Source organism: Typopeltis vanoorti, chromosome 5, assembly GCF_054136105.1.
Source record: "Typopeltis vanoorti isolate ZY-2024b chromosome 5, IOZ_Tvanoo_1.0, whole genome shotgun sequence".
In the NCBI taxonomy this organism is placed as follows: Eukaryota; Metazoa; Arthropoda; class Arachnida; order Uropygi; family Thelyphonidae; genus Typopeltis; species Typopeltis vanoorti.
The window spans coordinates 1,652,057-1,679,934 of NC_143553.1; the positions used below are offsets into that span (position 1 = coordinate 1,652,057).

Below are 27,878 nucleotides of genomic sequence, written 5' to 3' on the forward strand. Positions count from 1 at the left end.
CTGAACGAACGAGGATGGGCTGGCAATTTGGGATTTAGCTGACCAAATTGTATTCTTATTGGTAAAACCAAAATAAAAAATGATGGTACAACATGACAGAATTTCATGCCGGAAGGGGCATCGCCCGGTGAAACAAGGCCCCCGTTGTTTTCGCCAGGGAACCAGGGCGAACAGCGAAAAGTCAGCTACTGGAACAAATCTGAAAACAAACCCCAACTCAACATCACCAGTGTTAAAGATCGGTACTATCAATGAAAGAAGCCCGAATGGCAAAGAAATGGAGCTAGCTGAGGAATTAGATAAGTACCAGATCGACATAATAGGGGTGACTGAAACAAAAAAGACCAAAACTGGTGAGATCTTTCTGAGCAATAAATACAAAATGTTATAGTCAGGCAATGACAATCAAGGAAAAGAAGGAGTAACCATAGTATTCAACACAAAATACAAGGCTAATCTTCTTGAATGGCAGTCAGTCTCAAGTAGAGTAATGTGGACAAATATGAGAATGGGGAACTGGACAATGAGACTTATTTGTGCCTATGGTCCCACAGAAGGTTCTACTAAGGTAGAAGTGGAGGAATTTTTTGACGCTTTAGAAAAAAAGCAACAGACACAATGAAAAAGGAAAACTTGGTCCTTGTTGGGGATCTAAATAGAAGAGTAGGAAATGATTGTGAGACATACAAAAATATTTTGGGAAAATTTGGAGAAAAGAGCAAAGCTAATAATAATGGCAAATATCTGTTGGATTTCTGCTCAGGACATGGACTGGTTATTACTAACACCATGTTCCAACATAAAAATGTGCACAAATTCACATGGAGAGAAGAGGCTAGGAATAAGAAAAGTCTCATTGACTATGTTATTGTTGATAGTGATGTTTTCTCCCTGGTGCAGGACACCAGAGTGTACAGAGGATCTGAAATTGGAAGTGATCACTATTTAGTCTTGAGCAGGATAAAATTGAATTTCATATTGAAAAGAATAACATGTAAGAAAGTTTTAAAGCGAATAAAAGTTGAGCAGCTCTCAGATGTGAACTGTAGACTAAAATACACAAAGATTATTAAAGAAAAAATGAAAGAGTTTGAGAACAGAAATCAAACCTTGGAGATTCATTGGCAAACTCTGAAGAAAACATTTATTGATTCTGCCAGAGAGGTATGTGGTGAGGTTGTCTGTAAGGATAAAAAAATCAGAACTCCCTGGTGAACACAGGAAGTTAAAGAGGCAGTGAAGGAAAAGAAGAAAGCATATCAAAAGCTCCTGTCAAATAAGTCAGCTTGTGCTCTTAGAGAATATAGAGACAAATGTAAGAAAGCTAAACATTGTGTAAAACTAGCTAAACAAAAGTCATGGGAGGACTTTGGCAAGAATATAGAAAATAAATATCAAGAAGGTGGCAAAATATTCTGGAGGTTGTTGAAGAAGCTTAAGAATGGAGGAAAGAGTGCTGTAAAAGGAATTAGAGATGATAAAGGTGACATGAAAACTGGAGAAAAAGATATCCTTGAAGTATAGAGTAATTATTTTGAAAAACTGCTAAACGAAACAAGCAGTGATGACAGCACAGTGGTAAAAAACACTGACCAGGCATGCAATCAGGAATACATATCCATACTTGAAGTAGAAAAAGCCATCAAAGGCTCGAAATGTGGAAAGGCAGCAGGAGTAGATGATATTCGACCAGAAATGCTGAAGTATGGTGGTATAATAGTCTTACAGTGGCTGCACTCCATAGTTCAGAAAGCCTGGACAGAGGGACGAATTCCTGATGATTGGAGTAGAGCTCTCATAGTACCCATATATAAAAAGGGAAATAAAACTGAATGTGAGAATTACAGAGGTATTTCCCTGTGAGTGTTCCTGGCAAGATCTATGCAAGTATACTTGAGAAACGGTTGAGAAGAATTGTGGAAGAAAAGCTTGGTGAAGAACAAGCTGGGTTCAGGCCAAATAGAGGCTGTCAGGATCAGATCTTCACTTTACGACAAATAGTCAGAAAGCATGGGAATATAACAAAGATCTGTATTTAAGTTTTGTCAATTTGGAAAAGGCATATGACAAGGTCCCAAGAGAGAAACTATTCAATACGCTGCAGTTATATGGTGTCAATGGGGCATTATATCAAGCAATACTTAGTCTTTATTTGAGTTGTAAGTCAGCAGTTAGAATTGAAGGAAGTACAGGACGATGGTTTAATATTAAATCTGGTGTGAGACAAGGATGTACATTATCCCCTCTGTTATTCATTATCTATATAGATCACATTATGAAGGAAAGTGGTATTAAACATGATATCAAAATTGGAGATGTTAATGTCAGCTCTTTGCTTTATGCAGACGATGTTATACTTCTAAATAAATCTGCTACAAGTCTGCAAGATTCTCTGACTAAATTGAATAGCTGTTGTAATAGATATGGTATGATGGTCAGCAATAAAAATAGGCAGAATCATTGAAAATGTCAACTGTGTTGTGAATGGAGAACCTGTGGAACAAGTAAAACATTTCAGCTATTTAGGCACAATTTTTACTGAAGATGGTAAATTAAATATAGTAATAGACAACAGAATCAGCAAAGCTGGTATGGTGGGAAGTCAATTGAATAAATTCATATGGAATAAGAGAGAAATTAGTCGGAACACTAAATTAGCTGTATACAAGACAGTGTTCAAACCAGTTTTAACTTATGGATCTGAGATCTGGGTCAGAAGTAAAACACTTGACCAAAGACTAGAGACCATAGATATGAGAGTCCTGAGAAAGATTATAGGCATGAACAGATGGCATCAATGGCAATATCATATTAAAAACGAGGATATTAGGAAAGAACTTGACATTTTCAGCATTAAGAATGTGTTAGCATAGCTAATCTCAGGTGGTATGGTCACTTAAACAGAATGGGTTAGGAAAGATTAGCAAAACAAGTGTTCTCTGCCAGGTTGGCAGCAAAACGACCAAGAGGAAGACCAAGATATAGGTGGATTGATACGGTACAAAGTGCTTTAGACGATAGAAATATAAGATCTGATAATGTTGGAGTCTTGACAAGTAACAGACTGATTTGGAGGAAAATTGTAGATAGGAAATTAATAATGATGTAATTTTTTTCATGTAGTACTATCATATCCTGTACACCCCTTGAGGGTACATGGCAGGAATTTGATGATGATGATGATGACTATAGAACGTTCCTAAATAACAACAAGTGAGATCATCCACGCTCTATGAATGTATTGTATGCGCTCTGTTCTTTGTTTAATATAATTGGAATCAGTTGATTTTAGTTTGTAACAGTTTTTTACTTTTTAGTGCCTTACATCAGTTATGTACCCTGAAGATGCCAACAGACTTAGTTGGTGAAACTAGTTGGTATAACTTAGTTGTTTATTATATACACTTGATCAATATAATCCCAATAAAAGTTTTTCCAGATGTTAACTTTGCTTAAGAAGGGAATTAAAATATAAAGGAAGAAATTGAATCCTAAATTAAAATGAAATTGAAGAAGGAAATAAGTATTAGATTGTACTATGTTTAAAGTATTGTCTAAAATAGATGGAAATCTTAAACTTTCAAAAGGACCAATATTAAACTATGTCATGTATAAAATCGCATATTGTCGTGCGAACGAAAGTACAATGAACGGACGAATGATGAGTAGGCATTCTTGGAAGGTGCTCGAATTTCGCATTTCCTGAAGAGAGCGATCCTCGTTCAGCGAGGAGGTGACATAATTAGAAAGGAAAGATTAGCAAAACAAGTGTTCTTTGCCAGGATGGCAGGAAAAAGAAACAGAGGAAGACTAAGATATAGATGGATTGATACAATAAAAAAGCCTTAAAGACATAAACATAAGATCTGATAATATTGGATTCTTGACAGATAACAGATTAATATGGAGGAAAATTGTTGATCAGGAGATAGATGGTGTAAATTTTTCATAATTATCATAATAACTATCATAATTATCTTCTCCACCATTGAGGGCACATATCAGAAATTTCATGATGATGGTAAGTGATAAGACTAATTTGGAGGAAAACTGTTGATAGCAGATTAATAATAATTTAAATTTAATCATGCCATGCTGTCATAGTAGCCTGAAGATCCCTTGAGGGTATATACACCCTCTGTCCAAAATAGAAGAAACTAGTGGCACCACCTGTTGTATCTTTTTGTTGTCAAGCGCGGCAACCTTCATTAGTGTTGTGTCAACTGTTTATGACATTTGTATCATTAGAAGCTGAGTTATAGTGCCAAGATCGACAGTGTGTTTTGACGAATGGTCAGAAAACGAGTTTCAAACAGAAAGCTGAGATTGACTTTTGTTTTAAACTTGGTAAAAGTTTCACTGAAATGCATCAAATAGCATACATGAATGCTTATCCCATACTCAAGTTTACGAGTGGTTTAAGCGATATCAAAGTGGTCATGAGACGCTTGAGGACGACGAAAAGCCAGGCCGTCCAAAATGTGCGTGATTTCATCAAAGAAAACCCGAAATTGTCTGTGAGATTGATTGAAGAGGAATTGGGGATTCAAAATCAACTGTGCACAACATTTTGACTGACAGTTTAGGCCTTCATAAATTGAATTCGCGATCTGGTCCCCACAAGCTGACGACGACAAAAAAATGTATCGAATTGAACACTGCAAGGACCTCATTAAAACCGCACGTAAGGGCTCAAACTTCCTTGAAATGATCGTTACTGGTGACAAAACATGGTGTTTTGAATATGAGCCCGAAACAAAGTGCCAGAGTGCTGAGTGGAGACCACCAGAAGAGGGGCATCCATAAAAAAGTCGCTTGGAGAAGTCAAAAGTAAAGACAGTGCTGATTTGTTTCTATGATTCCAAGGGCATTATCCACAAAGAATTCGTTCCGCCTGGCCAAACGGTCAATGGTGAGTTTTATCTGGAAGTTTTGAAGCGATTGATAGCGAGAATTCGGTGCGTACGGCATGAATATCGTGATGAGCAGCTGGCCACTTTTGCATGATAATGCACCATCTCATCATTCTAACATTGTGAGATAGTTGTTGAGCAAAATCCCAGTTCGTGTGTTAGATCACTCGCCGTATTCACCTGATTTAGCACCCTGTAACTTCTTTCTCTTCTCCCAACTTCATCTGCCGATGAAAGGAAAGCGATACAACAACACCATTGAAAACGTTCAAGCGGCAGTAACCACGACCCTCAATAATATCCCAAAAACCGATATAAAAAACTCATTTAACGAATTAACTCACTATGCCAAACGCTATTTCGAAGACGAGGGAGAGTATATTGATTGAAATAAATGATTTGAATAATTATAATTGGCCTGTGTTTTATTTTCTATCAAACGTTCGATTTCTTTTTGGACAGAGGGCGTATATATATCAGGAAATTGATGGTGTCTGTTTATAATGGCAAGAAGAATCTGTTTCATTTTCTTTTCATAAAAGTTATTTGGAATATACAATACATAGTAGAAGTAAGAAAACACTGAAACTGATAATTTATCAGTAATAAGTAATAATAAAAGTAAAGTATGTATCACTGATAAAATGAGCTTTTCTTTAATGTCCCATATAAACTGACTAGTATGATATTTGATTGATTGTTGGAGCCAGCAGAAAAAATAAAAATAAAAATATAAGTCCTGATAATAATAATAATAAATGTTGCTATATTTCAGAAAATTATGATTTTAAAAGACCCTTTAAAAAAATATAATTTGGACTCTTCTAGCATCTGATATGTAAAACATCCAATCACAAAAAACACAAGCAAACATGATAATTTCTAATTCTACATGCACTTAGGGAGAGAGAGAGACTTAGTCAATAAATATAAATAAATAAAAAATAATAATAACATAAAAACATGCATACTTGATCACCAAGGGCTTCTTGAATAAAACTCAAAAGAACTTCATATGTCTGTCGCGTTTCTGGTGTTTTGGGTCTATACAAAATGCCCACCATATCCTCTATACCTTCAGAGAGTAATGTCTGTCCTTTAAGTTTTGAAAGATCATAACGGTTTTCATCTCTCTTCTGTCTCCTTAAAAATCAAAATGTAATAATAATAAAAAAAAAAAGATAATCAGTAAAAATAAGTTTATTTTTGAACAAAGTGCTAATGTCTTAAATACATACATACTAGTTTCTTCCAAATTTCAAATAAATATTATTATTATATAAGTCCTATAGGGAGTCAAGGACTCATCGAGGAAGACTATAAATCATCCAAACCAGCTATCATACCTTCCCTCAAATCATTCACACTAGATGCACTCACTTCCCCTAAAGGTAAACTATTCCACTTACTCACTGCTCTCTGGGAGAAAAACCTTGCTTACACTTGAATAAAGGATTAAACTAAATTTATTATAGTCTAACCAAGTAGGAAAAAACTTCCAACGTCTTTCTCTTATCCAGAGTAATTTAATAATAAGGTGAGACACATTTTGGCAACTCTTATAGGTAAATATGACTTCTCTGTTACTTCCACGTTAGTATCACCATCTCTGGGTCTGGTTCCCACTGATGAGACCTCAATAAAGGTCGAAACCAGTCTAGGTAGTGACCCTTCCCTTAATGCATAGTATTATACATGTCTGCAAGGAGATATGCTTTGTTATGGGAGATACTAAGACAAGTGATGAGAACTTAGTCCACCTTTACTACAAGTCGCCTCAGTCCTGAAGATACTTCAGGCGCAAACTTTGTTTGCTTACACTTGGATAAAGAATTAAACTAAATTTATTATAAAAACAGTTAATTTTGTGTAGCTATGATTTAATACTGCATCCTTACGTTTGTTTACATTTCTCTCGACTGCAAATTGCCATGTACAATCTGTAAGTGTTTGTGTGAGTATTTTTGATAAATTTTAACTTTTTATAGTATTTGCATATATTTTATGGTAGTAAATGATAAAAGAGACTAGTATTTATATATATTTTATGCATTCATGACATACCTAACTTTTTCTTAATTTTTTCTATATTTATAGGCTATGGGGTTTATTTGTGAATTTTTTTTAAATTGTTGCAAATCCCGAAAAATTTTTTCCAATATATTTATTCGAAAAGAAAAAAAAAGTGTATAAGTGGAACTGCGCAGTTCAAATTCAAACTCACGTTCTTTAATGGTCAACAGTATATTCATTTTGATAACAGAGCTGAAACATTATGAAAAATGCATATTTCTGAATAGTTTCTTAGTTATTATGTTTTTTTTTTAATTCCATGAAGGGAACTTCATGGAATTTAAAAAAGGCATAGTAGAGTAACTATCTCTTTATTGTGAGAGTCATTTCATAACTTAAACAGATTTGTTATTAATGTACAGGATCTCAGTAATTTATTAGTCATGATTAATTACTTCTGGACTGTTTTGAAATCAAAGAATTAGCAGAAATGCATTACAAATACCACAAAAAAGGAGTATAAGAAGGTTTAAAAAAAATCAAGCTGCTTTCAGATGTAAACTGTAGATTGAAATATAATGATATAAGAAAAAATAATTAAAAAAAATAAGCTTGAAAACAAGGACCAAACCTTGGAGACTCAGTGGCAGACTTCGAGGAAAGCATAGCATTGACTAACTGAGTGAGAGATCATATGGAAAAGTGTTGTCTGCAAGAAAAAAAAATTATCAGAACAACCTGTGGATTCAGGAAGAGATCAGGCAATCACAAAAAAAAAAAGGAAATCAAACTGAAGTCAGCACGTATTTTGAGAGAATACAGAGAAAAATGTAACAAAGCAAAGCAATGTGTAAAAGGAGATTAAAAAAAAAGTTATAGGAAGAATGGTAAGAATAAAGAAATCAATATCAGCAGTAAGATGGCAAAATTTTTTGGAGACTACTGAAAAAAATTAGAAATGGAAAGGGCAATATATAAAATGAATCAGAGATGATAAACATCAGGGCCGGCTGGTGGCGTGTGCGAAGTGTGCAATATACATAGGTGCCGCAGAAGAAAAGGCGCCTAAAAGATGTCAAAAAATATGAGATAAGAGTTTAAACGAACAACGAATGGTGCATATAATTATGAATGTACGTCATCTTCTGTTCGGGCCCCTTCAGATCTTCCTGGAAACGAACAAATAAATTCGGAAATTGTATCCTGGACCCAATTATATCACTGTAATTTTTGATTAAAATTTACGAAAATATACCTAAAATAGTTCTTCTTTATTTTTTTAATGTATCATAAATCAACTTATGATTAATTGTTGAGTTCCGTGTAAAAAAAACTGTATAAGCAGATCCGTAGGTAACATTATACTGCAAAGCGGTTTTCATTTGTTTTTCATTTCCTGTTCATTTTATTCACACTTTATTCAAAAAAAACTTTTTTGGAAAGGCACCGAACATTAATCACACACACAAGAAAAAGGCGAACATTAATTGCACACACTAGGTGCCAGCGCTGATAAACATGATATGAAAACCTGAAGATATGTGTGTCTAGCATAATAACTTTGAAAGATTATTTAATTCAACGAGTTAAGAGTGAAAGAAAACATTTTAGAGGAATTTCAGGAATACACATCAATAGTCGAGACAGAAAACGCCAACAAAAACTGGAAATATAGGGAGGCAGCTGGATCTATGATATTATTATTATTATAATAGGCAACTCCAAGGAGTCCTTAGATTAATCGAGGGAGGCCCTAAACATTACGTCAAGAACTATTCAGCACTGACACAGTATCTATCATATTTTGCTTTTAACTCATTTACAATCATGGCACCCGCAACAGACTCTGGCAACCTATTCCACTCATTCACCACTCTCCAAGTAAAAAACCTAGTTCTAAACAGCCTTACTAACTACACTCTTGCTCAGTTTCTATGGATGGCCCTAGTTCTCCCACCACCACACCTATTCTGAAATCCTCTGAATTAATCTTGTAAAAATCTCAGTAATTTGAATGTCTCAATCATATCACCTCTTTTCAGCCAGCTTCTGTAACCCGTAAAACTTCAACCTGTTCTCATAAGGTTCATTCCATAGACCTGCTACCATCTTGGTCACTTGCCTCTGGATCCTCTCTACCACCTCCCCATCCCCAAGAAACCCTGGTGCCAGATCTACACGCAGTGGTCAAGATGAGATCTTATCGAGGCTACATAAAGAGGAACAATAACCTGCTTGCCTCTGCTCATCAAAATATTCTTCAGTAACTAAGTGATCTGATGAGCTGCTTTAGCCACTTTTGTTATGTTATCCACTAACATTCCCAAGTTTCTGGCTTCATCAATTTCCTGAAGTATGGTTCCACCAATGTAGTATACTTCTGATAATCTTTTCACTCCAAAATGCATAATCTTACACTTTGCCACATTAAACTGACATCCATTCTCCTTATTCCAGTCTGCCAGTTTATCCAAATCATCCTGCAAAATTTTGATATCATGTGTATCAACTATTGCTTTACCCAACTTTGCATCATCGGCAAATAACTGAACAGTTCCTCTCGGATCCTTTCCTATATCATTAATGAACAAATTAAATAGCAGTGGTGCAAGAACAGAACTCTGCAGACACCACTAGTCACAGGCCTTCTTTTGGACTCTACTCCTGAATAAACTACACTCTGATATCTCTCCATCAACCACCACATTCACCATATTCAACCAGAAATGCTCAAATATGAAGGTATGGAAGTTTTGAAGTGGCTGCACTGCATAATTCAGAAGGAATGGTCAGTAGAGGTTAAATTCCAGATGGCTGGAGTAGAGGTCAAACAGCACCCATCTATTAAAAGGGCAATAAAACTGAATGTGACAATTACAAAATAGAAAGTTGGAGAAGAACAAACTGCATTCAGGTCAAATAAGGGTTGTCAGTATTATATTTTCACTTTAAAGACATACAGTTGAAAAATAACGGGAATATGACAAGGATCTGTATTTAAGTTTTACAGATCTGGAAAGGCATGTAAATGTTGTAAATGGGATATCATATCAAGCAATACACAGTGGATGTTTGAGTTGTAAGTCTGCAGTATCAAAAAAAAGATACAAGGAATTTAATGTAAAATCAGGTATAAGACAAGGATGCATACTATCACCACTGTTATTTTATTATCTATATGCATGATTTTATGAAGGAAGATTGATATAATATTCTTAAATAAATCAGACAAGTCTCCGGGATATTTTAATTAAATTGAATAACTGGGTATAACAAATCAGGTTTGAAAAAAAAAAAAAAAAAAATGCAAGAAAGAACACTGAAAGTATCAGATGCATCTGAAATAAGAAACCTATATATAGAACAAATAAAATATTTCAGCTATTTAGGCACAATTTTTAATGGAGATAGCAAATTACATATTAATTTCAGAATCAGCACAAAACCTACAGGAAATGATAAATGTACAAAACAAGAAGATAGGTCCACAAATAAATAGAGAAAAAACAAAAGTTATGTTTAATAGGAATTAAGAGCAAAAACAATAAAACTTCATGATAAGCCAATAGGAATAGTCTCCTCTTATGTGTACTTTTTTTTTTTTTTTTTTTTAATGTTCAGCCCATCCTCAAGGGCTCACTTTAGTGAGTACGGGCATGGCAAACCCGAGGTACCTAATGCGGGACCATGCCTTACTTCATGTAATATATATCTGTTATATTATTCTGTAGACTGGTCCCTCCTCTTCTTTCTTTGCTTCTTTCTCCTCTCCTTGCTCCTTCCACCTGATGCTATTAGAGTATTCGAGGGCTAGGGGTGAGTCTTTCCTATCTTGCTAAGTCATTTCGTCTTATGCAGCCACCGAAGGAGGCAAGCTAGCCTCAATAGGTGCCGGTCCCAAGCCCGGATAAATGCGAGGGTTGATGTCAGGAAGGGCATCCGGTCAGAAAACTTCAGTGCCAACTGAAACTATGATTATGAGTCGAAGAGAAAATGATATGAGGGCTAGGGCGTACCCCTTAAGCGACGCGCAGCCACATCACCCTACAGCTGTGAGAAGTGGACGAGGGCTACCGCATCAAGGGCGGGTGCGGTTAAAGAAGCGAGCCCAGCTGGTGGAGAGGATGTTGCGAGTGGGAACACTAAATGTTGGAAGCATGACTGGAAGGGGAAGAGAGGTGGCAGACATGATGAGGAAGAGGAAGTTGGACATTTTATGTGTGCAGGAGACATGGTGGAAAGGGGGAAAGGCAAAGGAACTGGGAGATGGATATAAAGTGTTCTACTCTGGAGCGAATAACGAGGGAAGAAATGGTGCAGGAACTGTGGTGTGTGGCAGAATGAAGGGTGAAGTACTGGACGTGGGTAGAAGGAACGACAGGATCATGCGAATGAAATTGGGTCTTGGAGAAGAGCGGGTGGTCGTATTATGTGTATATGCCCGCAAGTTGGTTGTACAGCAGAGGAAAAAGATGAGTTCTGGAACGTGTTAGATGAAGAAATGAGGGAATTGGAAGAAAATGAGATGGTGATTGTCGGAGGAGACTTGAACGGGCACATAGGAAGACAGAATAGAGACTGTGAAAGGGTGCATGGTGGCCACGGAGTGGGAATGATGAACCAGGAAGGAGAGAGGGTTGTGGACTTTGCAGTAGCGTTTGATCTGGCAATTGTGAACTCGTTTTTCTTTAAGAGGGAAGAACATTTGATAACATTTAGAAGTGGTAAAAACAGCTCACAAATTGACTACATTTTGACTAGAAGAAAACATCTTAAGGTTGTGACAAATTGTAAAGTAATTCCAACAGATCAAGTAGCACAACAACACCGACTGCTGTGCGCAGCCTTTAAAATAAGATCGAAGATAATAACCTCTGGATGCCATGGGATGAAGACAATTAAGTGGTTTCGCTTAAAAGAGGAGAGTGTGAGGAATCATTTTAGGGAGAGAGTGTTAGAGAGGATTTCGGATGGACTGGAAAGTATACAAGATTGGTGGAAAGATTAATTCAAAAGTAATCCTGAGCTGTGCAATCGAGGTGCTTGGTGAGACATCTGGAAAGATTAGAGAGCAGAAGGAGGGTTGGTGGTGGAATAATGATGTACAAGTGGCAGTGACAGCTAAGAGGAAGGCAAAGCAGAAGTGGGATGAGTCAAGAGTGGAAGAGGACAGAGAGGTGTACAAAGAGAGAAAGCAAGAAGCCAAGAGAGTTGTGGCACAGGCGAAGGCCATGGCATATCAAGATCTGTATGATCAATTAGAAACAAAGGAAGGACAGAGAAAAATTTACCAACTAGCAAAATGTAGAAATAAAGCAGCTAAGGACATCTTACATGTGAGGCAGATCAAAGATGCTGAAGGAAGAGTATTATGGAGGGATGTGGACATAAGAAACAGATGGAAAATATACTTTGAGGGACTTTTGAATGAGGAAAATGCAAGGACTCACAGAGGAGATGGGCAGCCTTCTGAGGGGATGGTGCAGAACATCAGTAGAATGGAAGTGATGGAGGCCATGAAGAGGATGAGGAATGAAAAAGCGGTGGGCCCGACAGAATTCCAGTGGAGGCATGGAAGGCACTGGGGGAAGAGGGAATTGACCTGCTGTGGGACCTGTTCATGAAAGTTTGCCAACAGGAAAATATACCCGAGGAATGGAGGGAGAGTACTCTTGTTCCCATCTACAAGGGTAAAGGGGATGCACAAGACTGTAAAAATTACAGAGGAATAAAGTTGATGTCCCACACAATGAAGATCCTAGAAAGGGTTCTTGATGGTAGATTGAGGGAGGAGGTGGAGATTGCAAAGGAACAATTTGGCTTCATGCCTGGTAGATCAACAACAGATGCTATCTTTGGGTTACGACAGATGATGGAAAAATATCAAGAGAAACAAAGGGAGCTACATCTGGTATTTATTGATCTGGAGAAAGCATACGATAGAGTGCCAAGGCAAGAAGTCTGGAGGTGTCTGAGGGAGAAGAAGGTGCCGGAGAAATATGTCAGGTTGGTGCGGGAAATGTACAGAAATGTGAAGACAAGTGTTCGGACCTGTTTGGGACAGACAGAAAGTTTTCAAGTAACAGTTGGCTTGTATCAAGGGTCAGCATTAAGTCTGTTTCTGTTTAATATTGTGATGGAGGTGGTAACAGAGGAGGTGAGAGAAGATGCACCTTGGACAATGTTGTATGCAGATGACATCTTGCTGTGTGTGTAGATTCAAGAGAAGAAGCGGAAACTAAACTGGAAAGATGGAGAAAAGTACTGGAAGAGAGAGGTATGAGACTGAGCAGAAGTAAGACAGAGTATATGTGTTGCGCAGTGGGCGGTAGCCAGGAGACAGATCTGGAGCTGGAAGGAAATGTCATCAGGAAGGTGAGAGACTTTAGATACTTAGGTTTAACAGTGGAAGAAGATGGAAGAGCTGAGAAGGAAGTGGGATGCAGGATACAAGCAGGTTGGAGGAACTGGAGGGAGATGGCTGGAGTGTTATGCGATAAGAGGGTGCCGATCAATCTGAAAGGCAAAATTTATAGGACAGTAGTGAGGCCAGCTATGACATATGCTATAGAAACTGTGGCCCTGAGGAAAAATAACATCAGTAGGATGGAAGTAGTAGACATGAGAATGCTTAGGTGGATGTGCGGTGTGACCAGAAAGGATCATCTGAGAAATGACTATGTCAGGGGAACAGCAAAAGTTACGAACTTAGGAGCGAAAATACAGGAGGCAAGGTTGAGATGATTTGGTCATGTGATGAGGAGGGAGGACGAATATGTGGGAAGAAGGGTCATGCAGATGGATGTGCAAGGAAGGCAGAAGCGTGGGCGGCCAAAGAAGAGATGGAGGGAGCTGGTAGAAGAGGACTTGAAGATGAAGAACTTGGATGTGGTGACAGCCCAAGACAGGAAGGTGTGGAGGAGACTCATAACAAACAGTGATCCCACTTAAGTGGGAGAAGCTGTAGAAGAAGAATGTTCAGCCCATACATGAAAGGTTGGTTGATCAACCTATAGTACGTTAGTACTGTATGTGGATAGTGGGTTGAGAAACAAGAAACTTGTTTACATTTGATTTCAAAGCCTGTATATTGTATTCCTGAGCAGCAGCTGCACATGCAGCTTGCAAATTATTGATGCTATTTCAGATGAACATTTGACATGGATGTATCTATAGAATACACAAATTGCAGAGACCAAACATCTATGTGAAAGTGAGAAGAGTGCATTGATAAAAGATAGGTCATTTTACCAGCCTAACTGCTATCTTTTGTATTGAGACAAGCATTTTGAGGGAGCTTTTAGGAACCCCATTCCAAATGTGAGAGTAGTATTTGATAGATGGGTGGATTTCTGATTTGTATATGGTTAATAGCCATTTACATTAAGAGATAAGAAGACAAACATCTGGTTAAGATCTCAAACAGGTGTCGTGGATATTGTAAAATACATTAAACAGGCTAAGTGGAGATGGGCTGGACATATTGCCAGATGCAGTGACAGGAGATGGACTAGAAAAACAACAGAGTGGAGACAAATGGATGGAGCAAGACAAAGAGGAAGACCGAGAAGAAGGTGGAGAGATGAACTGGAACAAATTGCAGGAGTGAGATGGATGGGAGAAACAGAAAACCAAGTGATCTGGAAAATCATGGGGGAGACCTTCGTCCAGCAGTGGACAGAACCAGAAGGTTGAAGATGAGAAGAGAATAGCCATTTAGAGGTGAAGAAATGTCTTGAGAGAAAGATAAATCCTAGTTTTTTTGGAAGCTGAGAATGCAATGGTTGTGATGTGTTTATGCCAGGATAGGCCTGATGTCAGGGTAAATCCAAGAAGAGAAATCTCATCTTGTCAGGAAATTTCAGGAATGTCAGGAACCCTCCCCTCCTAGTATTATCAGAAATAATACTAGGAGGGGAGGGTTCTTTTTTGTGAGAAATAAGACAGAACTGGATTTTACTAGCAATGAAGTTTATGAGGTTATCTCAGCCCCATTGGAGGATGGTGTTGTGTCCCAATTTATGATTTTTATTCTATCTAATAATTTCCTCTCATCTATGTTCTACTATTATCTATGCTCGAGATATCACCAAAAAATTTACTAATACTTAAGTTATTTCTCCCCTTAGTACCCCTAATATTTGTATTATACTACGCCTTTTGGGATATTTAGTTTGAGATATTATATACAAAAACAAGGAGAAAGAACTAAAATATGTCTGTAAGTGAAACAATGTTGCAGTCGTGACACTTTATCTTGTTTCTTAACACATCAATTTCCCGCGTGATTAGGTTCGTAATTTTCAAGTGGTGCATTGGACAGCAATTTCAGACAACTGTTTTATCATTGGACAAAAGATTTATTAAATTCCTTAACATGGTACAATTCAAATTTTAGTTATCATTCAATTCAATGCTATACTAAATATTTACAAACTGACATTAGCTTACCATAAATAATTAAGCTATGATCCTATAATGGGTATTACGATCATGCCGCCATACACATTCAACACATAACTTCATATGACATGGACATATAAGGTTAATTCACACTATTTAACTATCCAAACTTAAGTAGCTTAACTAAACCATTTATTGCACTAACACATAACTATGACATTTAAACTTTCTTATACAATATAATAGACATGCAAAATTCTCAGGACACTTAATAACTCATATAACATTAACACTATATTAACGCTTACTTCCAATATATTCTGTCAGATACTAAAGTCCTAGTATTGTTTTCTTGGTCACTTCAACAGTTCAGTATTAAAATAATGATAACTAATACAGACGAATCTTAGTTAACACGAGATATAATTTACAGTACCTTTCTTTCCTGAGTTTTCCATATGGGCCTCTATCTTTTTCTGATTGAAGTATCCTGGTATAACCACTTCGATAATCTGCTTCTCATATGTTCCCTTTTGAAATGAACTTTGCCTACGCGGTTTTTATCTTTCATTATTCAGGACACACTTTGAATCGTCTAAATAACAGCTGTGCAACTCGCAATGTGGATATCGATTTCTTTACAGCTTTCCCTTTTTCGTGGTTGTCACTGAAGTTGAAACACAAAGAATATGCTTTCTTTTCCTCGACTATATGGCATTCTTCGCTTCTTACTTAGGAAATACGGAACCGAAATTCCGCTCACTTTTGTTTCCGTGTTGTGACGGAGGAGATATAACCCCAATCTCACCACTTAGGAAAACACCGTGAAACCCATACAAAGGAGCTCGCGAAGAACTCTCCTGGAACAGAACCAAAAACCAAAACGGTCTAAAAGCCTACTCTCCTGTGTGTGTGTGGGGGGGGGCTCTCCAACCCTTTTATACTTGCTCTCTTAACGGCACCTTCTATAACTTCTTTTCTCTGCCCCCTACTTGATTTTACTTCACCGACCAATTAGGGTGGCATTTTCTGCCAAATGTCCTTTGGTCGGCGAGCCCGTAACGATGTCTTAATCTGGGAATCGGCCCTGAGCGATAGTCTGTTGTTTTTCTTTTGCTAGCCTCTACCTTAATCCCCTTTCCAAAATTTCTCTATGAACTTACTTAATATTTTAATCTCTAGCCTCTCACATACCATCTCTTATGACTAATCCTTTTCTGTCTTATTTAGTTAAATATTCTCTTTTATATCATATTACAACATTAATATATTCTTTCTTTTTGTTAGTTAGTTCAACAAACACCTTTTTATTATATATATTTTATTGGATGCAAGAATATTTCTTTTTCTTTTAATTAATTCATCTATTATCTTTTATGCAGGGTTTTTAATTTATTTATTCTTCATGTTACACCATGATAGTTGAGAATTCTACATTCTTAAGATATCAGGTGTAACAATGGCTTGGAGGTCAGTACTGCAGGATAGTGGTGGTTGATGTTCTATAGGTTAAAGTGAGTTGTAGAGTGAGTTGTGTACAGTAAGGTTTGTCAAAGGGAGGAATGCATTGTGCTGTCATCTGCAAAACTGTGTATTGGGTTGGAGGTCGACTGAAATAGGTCACTGATATACAGAAAGAAGAGGGATAGCTTTAGAGATAAAGTGCAATCACTTGCAATTCACCAAATTTCTTCATTACATTTGTCCAATATGGTGATATATAAGAGTAGATCTCCTGCTGATCCGAGCGACAGAATCCATACTGGTGGTTGCTTAATAGCTGGGTGCCTTCAAGGTAGTGCAGGAGTTGAGAATTGATGGTTTTCCCCATCACTTTAGGTAGGACTGAGGTGAGTGAGATAGGGAGGTAGCGATTTGTCACCCTTCTTAGGAATGGGTTGAATATAGGTCAATTTCCAGGCTTTGAGATATATATACAGGGTGTTCGGGATAAATTTGACATATTTATAATTAATTATATTTTTCCGTAAGTTACATGTATTAACACACACTTCTCTTCATTTAAAAGTTTGGACCCTTCTTCATTCATATACAAGATGTCAGAAAGGATGGATAGCTGGAACCCACCTGAATCATGGAAGAGAATAACTTGTATCATGATGATTCGTGCCCGCCATCAAAATAAGGATATTACGACTGCTGCCCAATGCTCCCTGAATACAGTAAAAACAATCAGGCATGAACTAGAGACTTGCAATGGTGACTACGAGGATGTAGCAAGAAGAAAGATCCCTAGCAGACGATCTGATTGCGTTCGTACAGCAGAATTCCTCGCAAATCTGCAGGAACAGGTGTTGAAGAACCCTGGCATTGGAATTCGGGCTTTGTTCGTGGAGTTGCTAACTGTAGTCAAGCCCTGGATAACAAGGGTAGCCAATGGTAGGCCGTATGTATGGCAGCAGGATTCGGCCCCTTGCCACACCTCTGGGAAAAGTCAAAAATGGTTGTCTGAAAATTTCTACGACTTCACCAGTCCAAATGTTTGGCCTCCAAACTCCCCAGACCTTAACCCCATGGATTATTTTGTATGGGGTGCAGTTGAAAAAGACACCAATCGCACTTCCAGTAATACAAAAGCCCAGTTAATGGATAAAATTAAAACAGTTTTTGCGGCCCTTCCCAGGGAGACTGTAGCATCAGCTTGTTCGAGGTTCCGAAGCAGAATTGAAGCTGTGATCGATGCTAATGGTGGTTATTTTGAGTAAATCTTGTTGATAGTATTGTAATTAACTCTGCCTGTAATGTTTTTTTGTCAATTCATTAAATTTAATAGATACAAAGAAGATTTTCTTTTTCCTTACGAAACTGTCAAATTTATCCCGAACACCCTGTATATCAGAACACATTATTATATGATCATTATTGAGTACAATTTTAAATTTAGTATTTTGAACAATTATAACATGGAAGTCTAAGTTCTTACTTTGGCTTTTTTTCTTCTGTCTTATATGGCTTTGTGCGCTGATAACGGTCACCCATTCTGGTACCCTCCAATTTCCCAACTAGTGATACCACTTCACCTGTTGCTTCATCTCGTGGTCGACGTTCAATAAGTCGAGTATCTGCTTGTAAAACAAGATTGGAATTCTAGATACATGGGGGGAAAAAAAGAGAGAGAAAAGAAGAGATATGAAGAGCATTAGTAGATGAACTCTAATTCTGGCATACTATCATTGTTTACTCTGCCCATATAAATAGAGTTCAAAGAATTCAGAAAGTACATACCTGTACATGCATTTAAATGAAGGAATATGCAAACAGAGCTCATTACAGTAATCCTCTCTCTCATGAGGATGTTGAGTCCTGACTGAATTTAGTTGGTTAGTGGACAATAAGTGCATTTATGTTATAAATGTCACATTCTAATGCAATACATTTTGTGATCTGAAAATGTTACATACTTCTTCTTTGAGCGCCATCTCCTATCAGAGGTCGGCAACCACCTTGGCAAATTTTGAGCGATTCTCAGAGTTCATGCCAGTTTACTTTCTGATGTCTGCCAGCCAAGATTTTCTTCATCTTTCTTGTCCTCTTCTTCCATTTATCTTCCCTTTTATAATCAACTGAAGTGTCTGAAATTTTTCTTTACGAAGTAGGTGACCAAGATATGCAGTTTTCCTTCTTTTTATGATATCTAAAAGTTTACATGATTTCCCCATTTGTTCCAGTACTTCCTGATTGGACGTTTTTGCTGCCCATGGGATTTTTAACATTCATCTGTATAAACACATCTCAAAGGTTTCAAGTCTTTTTATTGATGTTGTCTTCAAGGTCCAAGTTTCTGCACCATACAGACCATACATAGCATTTAACCATGCATACTCTAAGCTCTAAATTTAAACTGCAGTTACACAGTGTTGATTTCATCAAGAAAAATTTTTTCTTGCCATTTCAATTCTAACTTTTATTTCCATTTCTGGATTGCAATCTTCATTTAACCAGCATCTGAGATATTCAAACTTTGCACTCTTTCTATTTGTTTTCCATTTAAAGAAAGTGCTGAATTAAGAATTGGTTTCTTGCTTATGACCATGAATTTAGTTTTGGTGATTATTTTTAATCCCATTTTATCACTCTCTTCATTCACTAGTTCCAGAAGATTTTGAAGATCCTGAATATTGTCAGTCAGGAGATATGGACCTTAAATGAGGTGACCTGATGATTTCACCATTTACATTAATCCCTTCCTTTCAAGACTTTTTTGAAATATGGCTTCTGAGTATATGTTAAAAGAAGTGACAGTACACATGCTTGCCTTACTCCTTGTTTGATATTAATGAAGTCTGTAATAATGTCATCAACTTGAACAGATGCCTTTTGATTCCAATATAAGTTTTCAATGATCCTGATGTCTTTACCATCTAACCCAAATCTTTTTAATAGTACAATCATTTTAGCATGTTGGACTTTGTCAAATGCTTTCTCGAAGACGATGAAGCAAATGAATTATTATTATTATAAAATTAATAACGGAAAAACTCAGGTAAAAAGATTATTTAATAGTATAATTTTCGCCGGTGTGTCACAGGCATCTTCAGTAAATTTTAAGCTCAAATTAAACAATAACTGACAATTCCAAGCACCACCTAAGTAGCTAATGCAAGATAACTAAAAACGTTAATAAAAAAAAAATTATATATACAATAAAAAGTTAGAAAAGATTAGCTGATTTATAAAGTACTATCTCCCATAAAGGGGATAGACGTAAACCATCGGATCTGTTTAAAGTTTGGAGAGTGAAGTAAAGTTTCACGTTTCTTTATAAAGCCGTTCCATGAGGAAACGACTATTGTGAAGGACTCTTGTCTTTTTCCAATGAACTCTATGTCTAGTGAAGATGGCATGTTCTGCAAGTCCAGACTGTTCAGCTTTAAGGTACTGAATATAAGACTGGTGTTCTTCTAGCCGAATAGAGGCAGATCTTCCTGTTTGTCCGAAATAAGACAATTCACAAGAGCAAGGAATCTCGTAGACACCTGGAAAATTAAGATGTGAAAGCTTGTCCTTAGGAGAAGTGAGAAAGGTGGAGATTTTTCAGAACGTTCAAAAAAAACAAAATTATTCAGTTGTTTTAAAACTTTTGCTATACGTTCACTAATGCCTTGTATATAAGGGATAGGAATGCGCATTATTTCTTCTGCATTTGAAGAGGAAGGCATATTAAAACTACTCAAAGCTCTTTTGATGAAGGAATTCTTATATCCATTAGATAGAAAGGAAGCAGTAATATATTGCAGTTCTTTCTGTAAAAGAAGATCGCCTGAAGAACAAAAGGAGTGGGCCCGATGAACCAGTGTTTTAATAGTTCCTGCCTTTTGGCTGGGATGGTGATGAGATTCAGCATGGATATAATGGCCTGTATGAGTCTTCTTTCTACAGACTGAGAAATATAGGTTACCATCTGGTTGGCAAAGAATTAGAAGATCTAAAAAGGCTAACTGCTTATTTGATTCTACTTCTAGAGTAAACTGGATCCTTGGATGAAGTGCATTTAACTTAAACTGCTGAAGTTCATCAAAAGAGCCATTCCATATAGCAAAAATGTCATCAAGATACATTGTTCAAAATGTTCCATAAAGAAGTTGGAGATAGCAGGAGAAAGAGGATTGCCATTGCTGTTCCTTCAATTTGTTGATACAACTTATTTTTAAAGGAAAAATAACCAGAATGTATTACAAAATCAAATATTTTTTACAATGTCTGAAGGAAATTCCTGTTGCAGTAATTCAATGCTTTCAGATAAAGGAACATTTGTAAATAAAGAGACAACGTCTAAACTGATCATGATATCCGAAACGTCCAAATGAAGATTTGAAATTTTATTTTTGAAATCCAAAAAGTATTTTTTATATAAGTATCAGTTCTTCTAGTTGAAGAAGTGAGTAAATTTGATAAAAATTTTGTAAGTGGGACAACCTATACAATCTACAACTGGCCTCAACGGAATGCCTGGTTTATGAACTTTCGGAAGACCATACAATCTAGTTGGATGACCAAAGAAGGTTTTAAGTTTTTTCTTTTGATCTTCATCTCATGTAGATACATTATCTATGAGAGAATTAAGTCTCTTCAGTTGACTCCTGGAAGGATCCGATGTAAGAGGCCTATAAGTTGAATAGTCGTGGAGTAATGGAGACATTTTTCTCTCATATTCCTTCCTATCTGGAATAACGACAGCCTTCCCTTTGTCAGCTTTTGTAATAATTAAAATTCTCCTCATCCTGAACTTTCTGACTCTCAATTTAAAGCTTTGAAATCATTGAAGAAGAAGAATAATTTAATTATTACAACAGCTGACAAAGGGAAGGCTGTAGTTATTCAAGATAGGAAGGAATATGAGAGAAAAATGTCACATTGCCATCTTCAAAAGGAACTTACAAAAAAGGCATGTAGACACTACAATACAGTAACTGAGAATGAAGTGAGGAAGCTATTGTTCTCCTAAAAGTCCTGATGGTGCACCCTAGTGGGCTATGTAGGTGTTCTTGGCCGCTGGGCTGAAGGTCAGCTGATGTAAGCCTCCCAAATTTGGGGCAGTCTAATGCAACCAAATTTGTTGAGGTTTGGAGAGTTTCTTAGGGCTGAGGCTGATTCCATGAATAGTCTTTCGAATTTGAACTTGCTATGGTGTATTATTGTAGCTTTCTTCCACCGTATTCTGTGACGTGTATCCAGAGCATGGTCTGCAAGACCAGAGTGGCTGTACTTGTGAAACCGGATGTAGTCCTTGTGGTCCGAAAATCCCCCCCCCAACAACAATATGGAGTGGTGAAAACACTATAGAACAGGGCTAAACTAATCTGTTCAAACGACAAGGCCCTAAACACTGAACTAAATCACATCCTCAACACTTTCTCAGCCAATGGCTACTGCTCCCCAAAAAAATCGAAAAAATATTGGAACCAACAAACCACAACAACCCCCCCCCCCTTCACAACATGGATTACTCTAAATCCATCACCATTCCCTACATCCGAGGCACCTTGGAAAAAATTCCCAAAATCTTAAAAAAAAACATGACGCAACCTCCTGTTGCTTATCCGCTCCACTAAAGACCAACCACTTCTCCTAGACCTACCTGGCGTATACCAGGTCCCTTGCAGCTATAAACTGTCTTACTTTGGCCAAACAGGTAGGACGGTGAATATCAGAATTTTGGAACACAAGGACTACATCCGGTTTCGCGAGTACAGCCACTCGGGTCTTGCAGACCATGCTCTGGATTCCACAAAATACGGTGGAAAAAAGCTACAATAATACACCGTAGCAAGTTCAAATTCAAAAGCCTATTCATGGAATCAGCCTCAGCCCTAAGAAACTCTCCAAACCTCAACAAATTTGGTTGCATGAGACTGCCCCAAATTTGGGAAGCTTACATCAGCAGACCTTCAGTCCAATGGCCAAGAACACCTACATAGCCCACTAGGGGGACACTATCAAGACTTTTAGGAGAACAATAGCTTCCTCACTTCATTCTCAGTTACTGTGTTGTAGTGCCTACGTGCAAGTGTCTTTTTTGTAAGTTCCTTTTGAAGATGGCAACATCATGTTGCCAAAATATCGGAAATATTTATTAAAGTGTTATTTAATTTATATTCTTACATACGTTGTCAATTCCTTAAGTGATTTAGTTATTCAATAATGGGAGGTCATTATTTTCAAGGATTTGTTCAATGATACAACCCCTTCCATTTGTGTTAGCATCATCAATTTTGATAATCATCATCATCATCAAATTCCTGACATGTACCCTCAAGGGGTGTACAGGATATGATAGTACTACATGAAAAATTTACATCATTACTAAGTTCCTATCTACAATTTTCCTCCAAATTAGTCTGTTACTTGTCAAGACTCCAACATTATCAGATCTTATATTTCTATCGTCTAAGGTACTTTGTACCTTATCAATCCACCTATATCTCGGTCTTCCTCTGGGTCATTTATCTGCCAACCTGGCAGAGAACACTTGTTTTGCTAATCTTTCCTCGCCCATTCTGTTCAAGTAACCATACCACCTGAGATTAGCTCTGCTAACATATTCCTGGATACTGACAATGTCAAGTTCTTTCCTAATATCCTCGTTTTTAATATGATATTGCCATTTGATGCCATCTGTTCACGCCTCTAATCTTTCTCAGGACTCTCATATCTGCGGTCTCTAGTCTTTGGTCAAGTGTTTTACTTCTGACCCAGCTCTCAGATCGATAAGTTAAAACTGGTTTGAACACTGTCTTGTATATAGCTAATTTAGTCTTGATAATCTTATCTTGCAATTGCCTGAGCCCATACTTCTTATAGACAACCGTAATGGACACAACACCGATTTCATTTAACTCAGCATCTGGTGGTAAATAAACTGAACATACTGTAATAAGAAATTCCATGGATAGGCGAATCACTACCGCATCAAGGAAAGTATTAAGCCAGATATGGAAATGAGTATGACTGCCCACCAGGACAACTAATCTACAATGAGCAGAGCCATCTCCAATTCTGTCCTTGCATACAACAGTGAAATTACCCTGTAATGATGCTTAAGATAGTGTCATTACAGGGTTTTAAATGTTTCCTGCAGACAGAAACAGAAAGGTTTGTATTTCTGCAGCAAAATCTTGATATCATTCATATTTTGGCAAAAAACTACATAAAATCTGGTAAAATTCATTGTAAAAAATTTCCCAGTTTTGGCTTCATAGACTTGTTTGATTTCCAGGAGGTTGAGGTCTTATCTTTGTAAGGTTTATATTTATCAACTGATTTTAGGAAGTATGGACAGTTAGTGTCCATCTCTTGCTATGAAAAAATATTCAATATATCATCTGATGTGTCAGGATCATTTGGTAAGATTAATTTACTTTCAGTGGATACTGAAATATCAATTTTTTTTCTGTGAGGATGTCTGGTGGATTATCTTTAAGTAATACCCTTGCCATTATTTATGGTCAGGATCTCATGGCAAATATCTCATCTGGAGTAAGGCTGTAGGTCATGCAATTGACACAATCCACAGAGAAGCATTCACAATCAGGTATGGTGAAATTATCAGATGGTGGAATAGACATGAGTTTGAGTTGCTGTTTCTTAATTGCCACTTTCTCAGTATAAAAGAATCTCAAGAGAGGTGTAATGGTATCTAACTTCCTTTCTGCATTAAGATATATATATATTTTTTTGTTTAACCTTTTGTATTTCTTTTTCATCTGTCCATACTAAAATGCACAAAAGTAAGTTGGATTATCTCTCTGACAGTTGACACATTTATCTTTCTCTGCAGAAGAAAATTTGTAATCATGCTCTATATTACCACATCAGGCACAAGTGGCAGAGCCATGACAGGAAGTTTGGGATTGTCCATAATTCTGATATTTAAAGCATCTTGGTGGATTAGAGATGTAGAGTCTAACAATACAGTTGAAATAAATTTCTTTCATGGAGGAGGCTGAGATGTATCAAAAATAAGGATGATGTTCCTGGTTGGAACCAGGTGACCATCCCTACATATCAGGATGCAGCTCATACCTTTCACTCCCTAATCTTTAAGCTCTACACATATCTCCTCATCAGAAACCTCAAGGATATTCCTATCTGATATCCCTCTTCTACAAGAAATGAGTGTTTTATGGGGTGTTCCTGTGATTGGTATATATGAGAATGGCTAACTTAGATAAAGACCCAGCTGAAATTAAGACTGGTGGTAGAAATAAATAATTTAAGATATGCAGATAATACAACCCTCAAAGCAGAAACTATGGAAAATCTAGAGTGGTTGGTTTTATTGGTTAAGAGGGAAAGCAACAAAGCCAAATTTGATTTAAACATCTACAAAACAAAAGTGATGGCCTCTGGCAATTTAGATAAATTTATGATAGAGGGAGATAAAACAGATTGTTGTTCTGATTTACTGGGGTCCAGATAAGAAATGATGGTAAATGTGAAAATGAAATTAATAGGTTAGTCAAGGGAAAAAAAAAAAAAAAAGCAATGCTAAACCTGAAAAAAATTATGAGACAGAGGTGCATGTAAGGCCACAAAAGTTAGACTTACGAACACAGGAAACAAATTGATTCATTTGAATTATGGGAATGGAGGAGACTATTAAGAATCCCAAGAGTGACTGATAAGGTTTTAGAGAGTATAAAGGCAGGATGTTTCTTGGAGGCAATGATTGCTAAACAGAAGTTAATATACTTTGGCCCTATTATGTGAGCAGATGATTCATTGCAAAAGGCAGTTATGTTAGGTAAAACTGTAGACATGAGAAGGAGAGGAAAATTGCAAATTAGTTAGATGGACAAAAGAAAGGAACTTACCAACTTGAACTTACAATTGCTGAAAGAAAAGACAAGAGGCCAAGTGTGTTTAGTTTCAGATAATGTGGTTAAGTCATCACATTGATTAACTGCAATGCTGAAGAGAATACTAAATTGAAGGAAGTAAGAAAGTCATTATTCCACTCTGCAAGCCTTTAATAAGACCACAGCATGACTACAGTACTCAGATCAAGTCACCAGGGTTCAGAAGAAATCATGAGTGTTGAAAAGGGTAACCAAGATGATATGTGTTCCATGGAATTGTGCACAAGGACAGACTGAAGGGATACAGTACAGACACAAATAAGATTTTACAACTAACGGCAAGCGGTTAGGAAACTTATGGTAATCCCTGGGAAATGAATAAGACTATGGCTAAGAACTGTATGTTAAATCCAGTTCTTCTCATGGCTTATGTGTGAAATAAGCTACTGCTGGACATTGTGAGTATATTTTTTGATGAATATGTCAAAGAAACATATGATAGGTATTTAGGCATGGTGCAGAATGGACATGGTCCATGATTCCCTGGTAGAACCTGCATAATAATATTGCTAATGTGATACACCTGAATGATGATACTTCGTTTATAGACCTGACAGTAGTTCTTAAATGAAATTTTTATACACACAATATTGTATACACAGATTAAAGATTAATCAACATATGGATTATTTGTTCAATGGACTAAGAGTTCTTTTTCATGGAAAAGTTTGGGAAGGTCTAGCATCCCATATGGCAGGAGCACTTCCAATTTTCTCTCTCATAAGTATCTTCTCATCAGGTTGTTTCTTGCTATTCCTTGATGATACTATACTAACCCATGGCCGGTTAAGAATATTTTACACATCATACAGACTCTTTCTCACAGATGGTACGCGTTTAACACCTACAATAATATACTCATGATCATCATTACACCCTTACTGGTATTTCTAGATTCACTGTTGAGGTTTCCTCTATCTTGCTTTCTGTCATTTATTTTTAATTCATCATTTATCAATACTCAGGCTTCCATTTGTTTACTATTACAAGAGAAATTTCTCCCTTGAACACATTTTTCCAACTTTGAAGGAATGGCCCTTTGTACAGTGTATTTAGCCTACATCTGTTAAAATATTATGATTACATGACCACCTCAAAGGAACCATCACAGGAGGACACTACTCCACCATACATAAGTCACCATCACTCCTATTAATCCTCTAACTACACTACCTCCAAGACATTATTTACGACCAACACACAATGCCATCTACTGCCTACTACCACCAACAATAATATTCTTGTGTTTGTTGTTGTTCTCTCTTCTGTCAAAACAGGCTGAATACTTCATGAATCCACCTTCTCCACTCTTCTCTTAATGAAGTCTTTCTTGAAAGATCTTGAAGGTTGATGATCTTAGCAGCTTTCTTAATATTAGTGATTTTGTATTATATTTATATATGAGGGTATATATTTATACCCTCATATATGGGGGTAGCAGGTTAGGAGAAAAACCCAAGTTTCCTTCCAGGGTTTTTCTCCTGGAAACTTGGGTTTTTCATCCTGCAGACAGATAAATCAGCCTTCAGAACACAACAATTTAGACAAAAAATACCATTGTTGGTGGTGATGATGGGCAGTAGTGGAGACAATGAGATGTATGTGGCAAAGTAGAGTGAGTGCCTTCCCGCTATGAGTCCTTGGATTCATGGAGCTGTCATGTAACAATAATAACTTGTACAATTTAGTGCAGTCTGATCAAAGTATAGTACAGCAGCAGCATAATTTCCTCATTACTGAATAATCTTGTATGTTTTTCTACTACTTTTTAACGTATTCTTGAATTTCCATTCACCCATTATAAATGGGAATGAGAAAATTTCTTAAGCATGTCAACTTTGTGATACAAAGTGCAGCCCGTTACATATATACAGCTATTACGAGTCGCTGTACCAACGTGTCATCCATTAATTTCTTCATTAATAACCAATGAAGCCTCCAAAGTAGATACATAACTATTCGCCGTCCTAACCACTAGCTGTCCAAAACCCATAAATTACTCTCAAAAAGGGTAAATATAGTGCCATTGTTAAACTTGAATAATTCAATTAAGGTAATATCTGCAATGAGTCTTTTGATTTCATAGTGTTGTAATAGTAATACAATATCATTATTTCTGTTTAGCTCACTAATTTAAAACAGATACAACAGAGCAACAAATAAATTATTA

The 27,878-nt window shown here is 36.8% G+C and overlaps 1 protein-coding gene across 1 annotated transcript in view; it reads right to left on the reverse strand.

The window, feature by feature from the left end:
• Window positions 1-27,878, reverse strand: part of Brr2 (U5 small nuclear ribonucleoprotein l(3)72Ab) — a 486,889-nt gene that overhangs the window by 458,920 nt on the left and 91 nt on the right. Inside the window, exons 2-3 of the mRNA XM_090392214.1 lie at window positions 18,274-18,437; window positions 5,885-6,056 (exon numbers count right to left, since the gene is read on the reverse strand). Coding sequence (XP_090248340.1) covers window positions 5,885-6,056; window positions 18,274-18,437 — 336 coding nt within the window. The remainder of the gene's footprint in view (window positions 1-5,884; window positions 6,057-18,273; window positions 18,438-27,878) is intronic.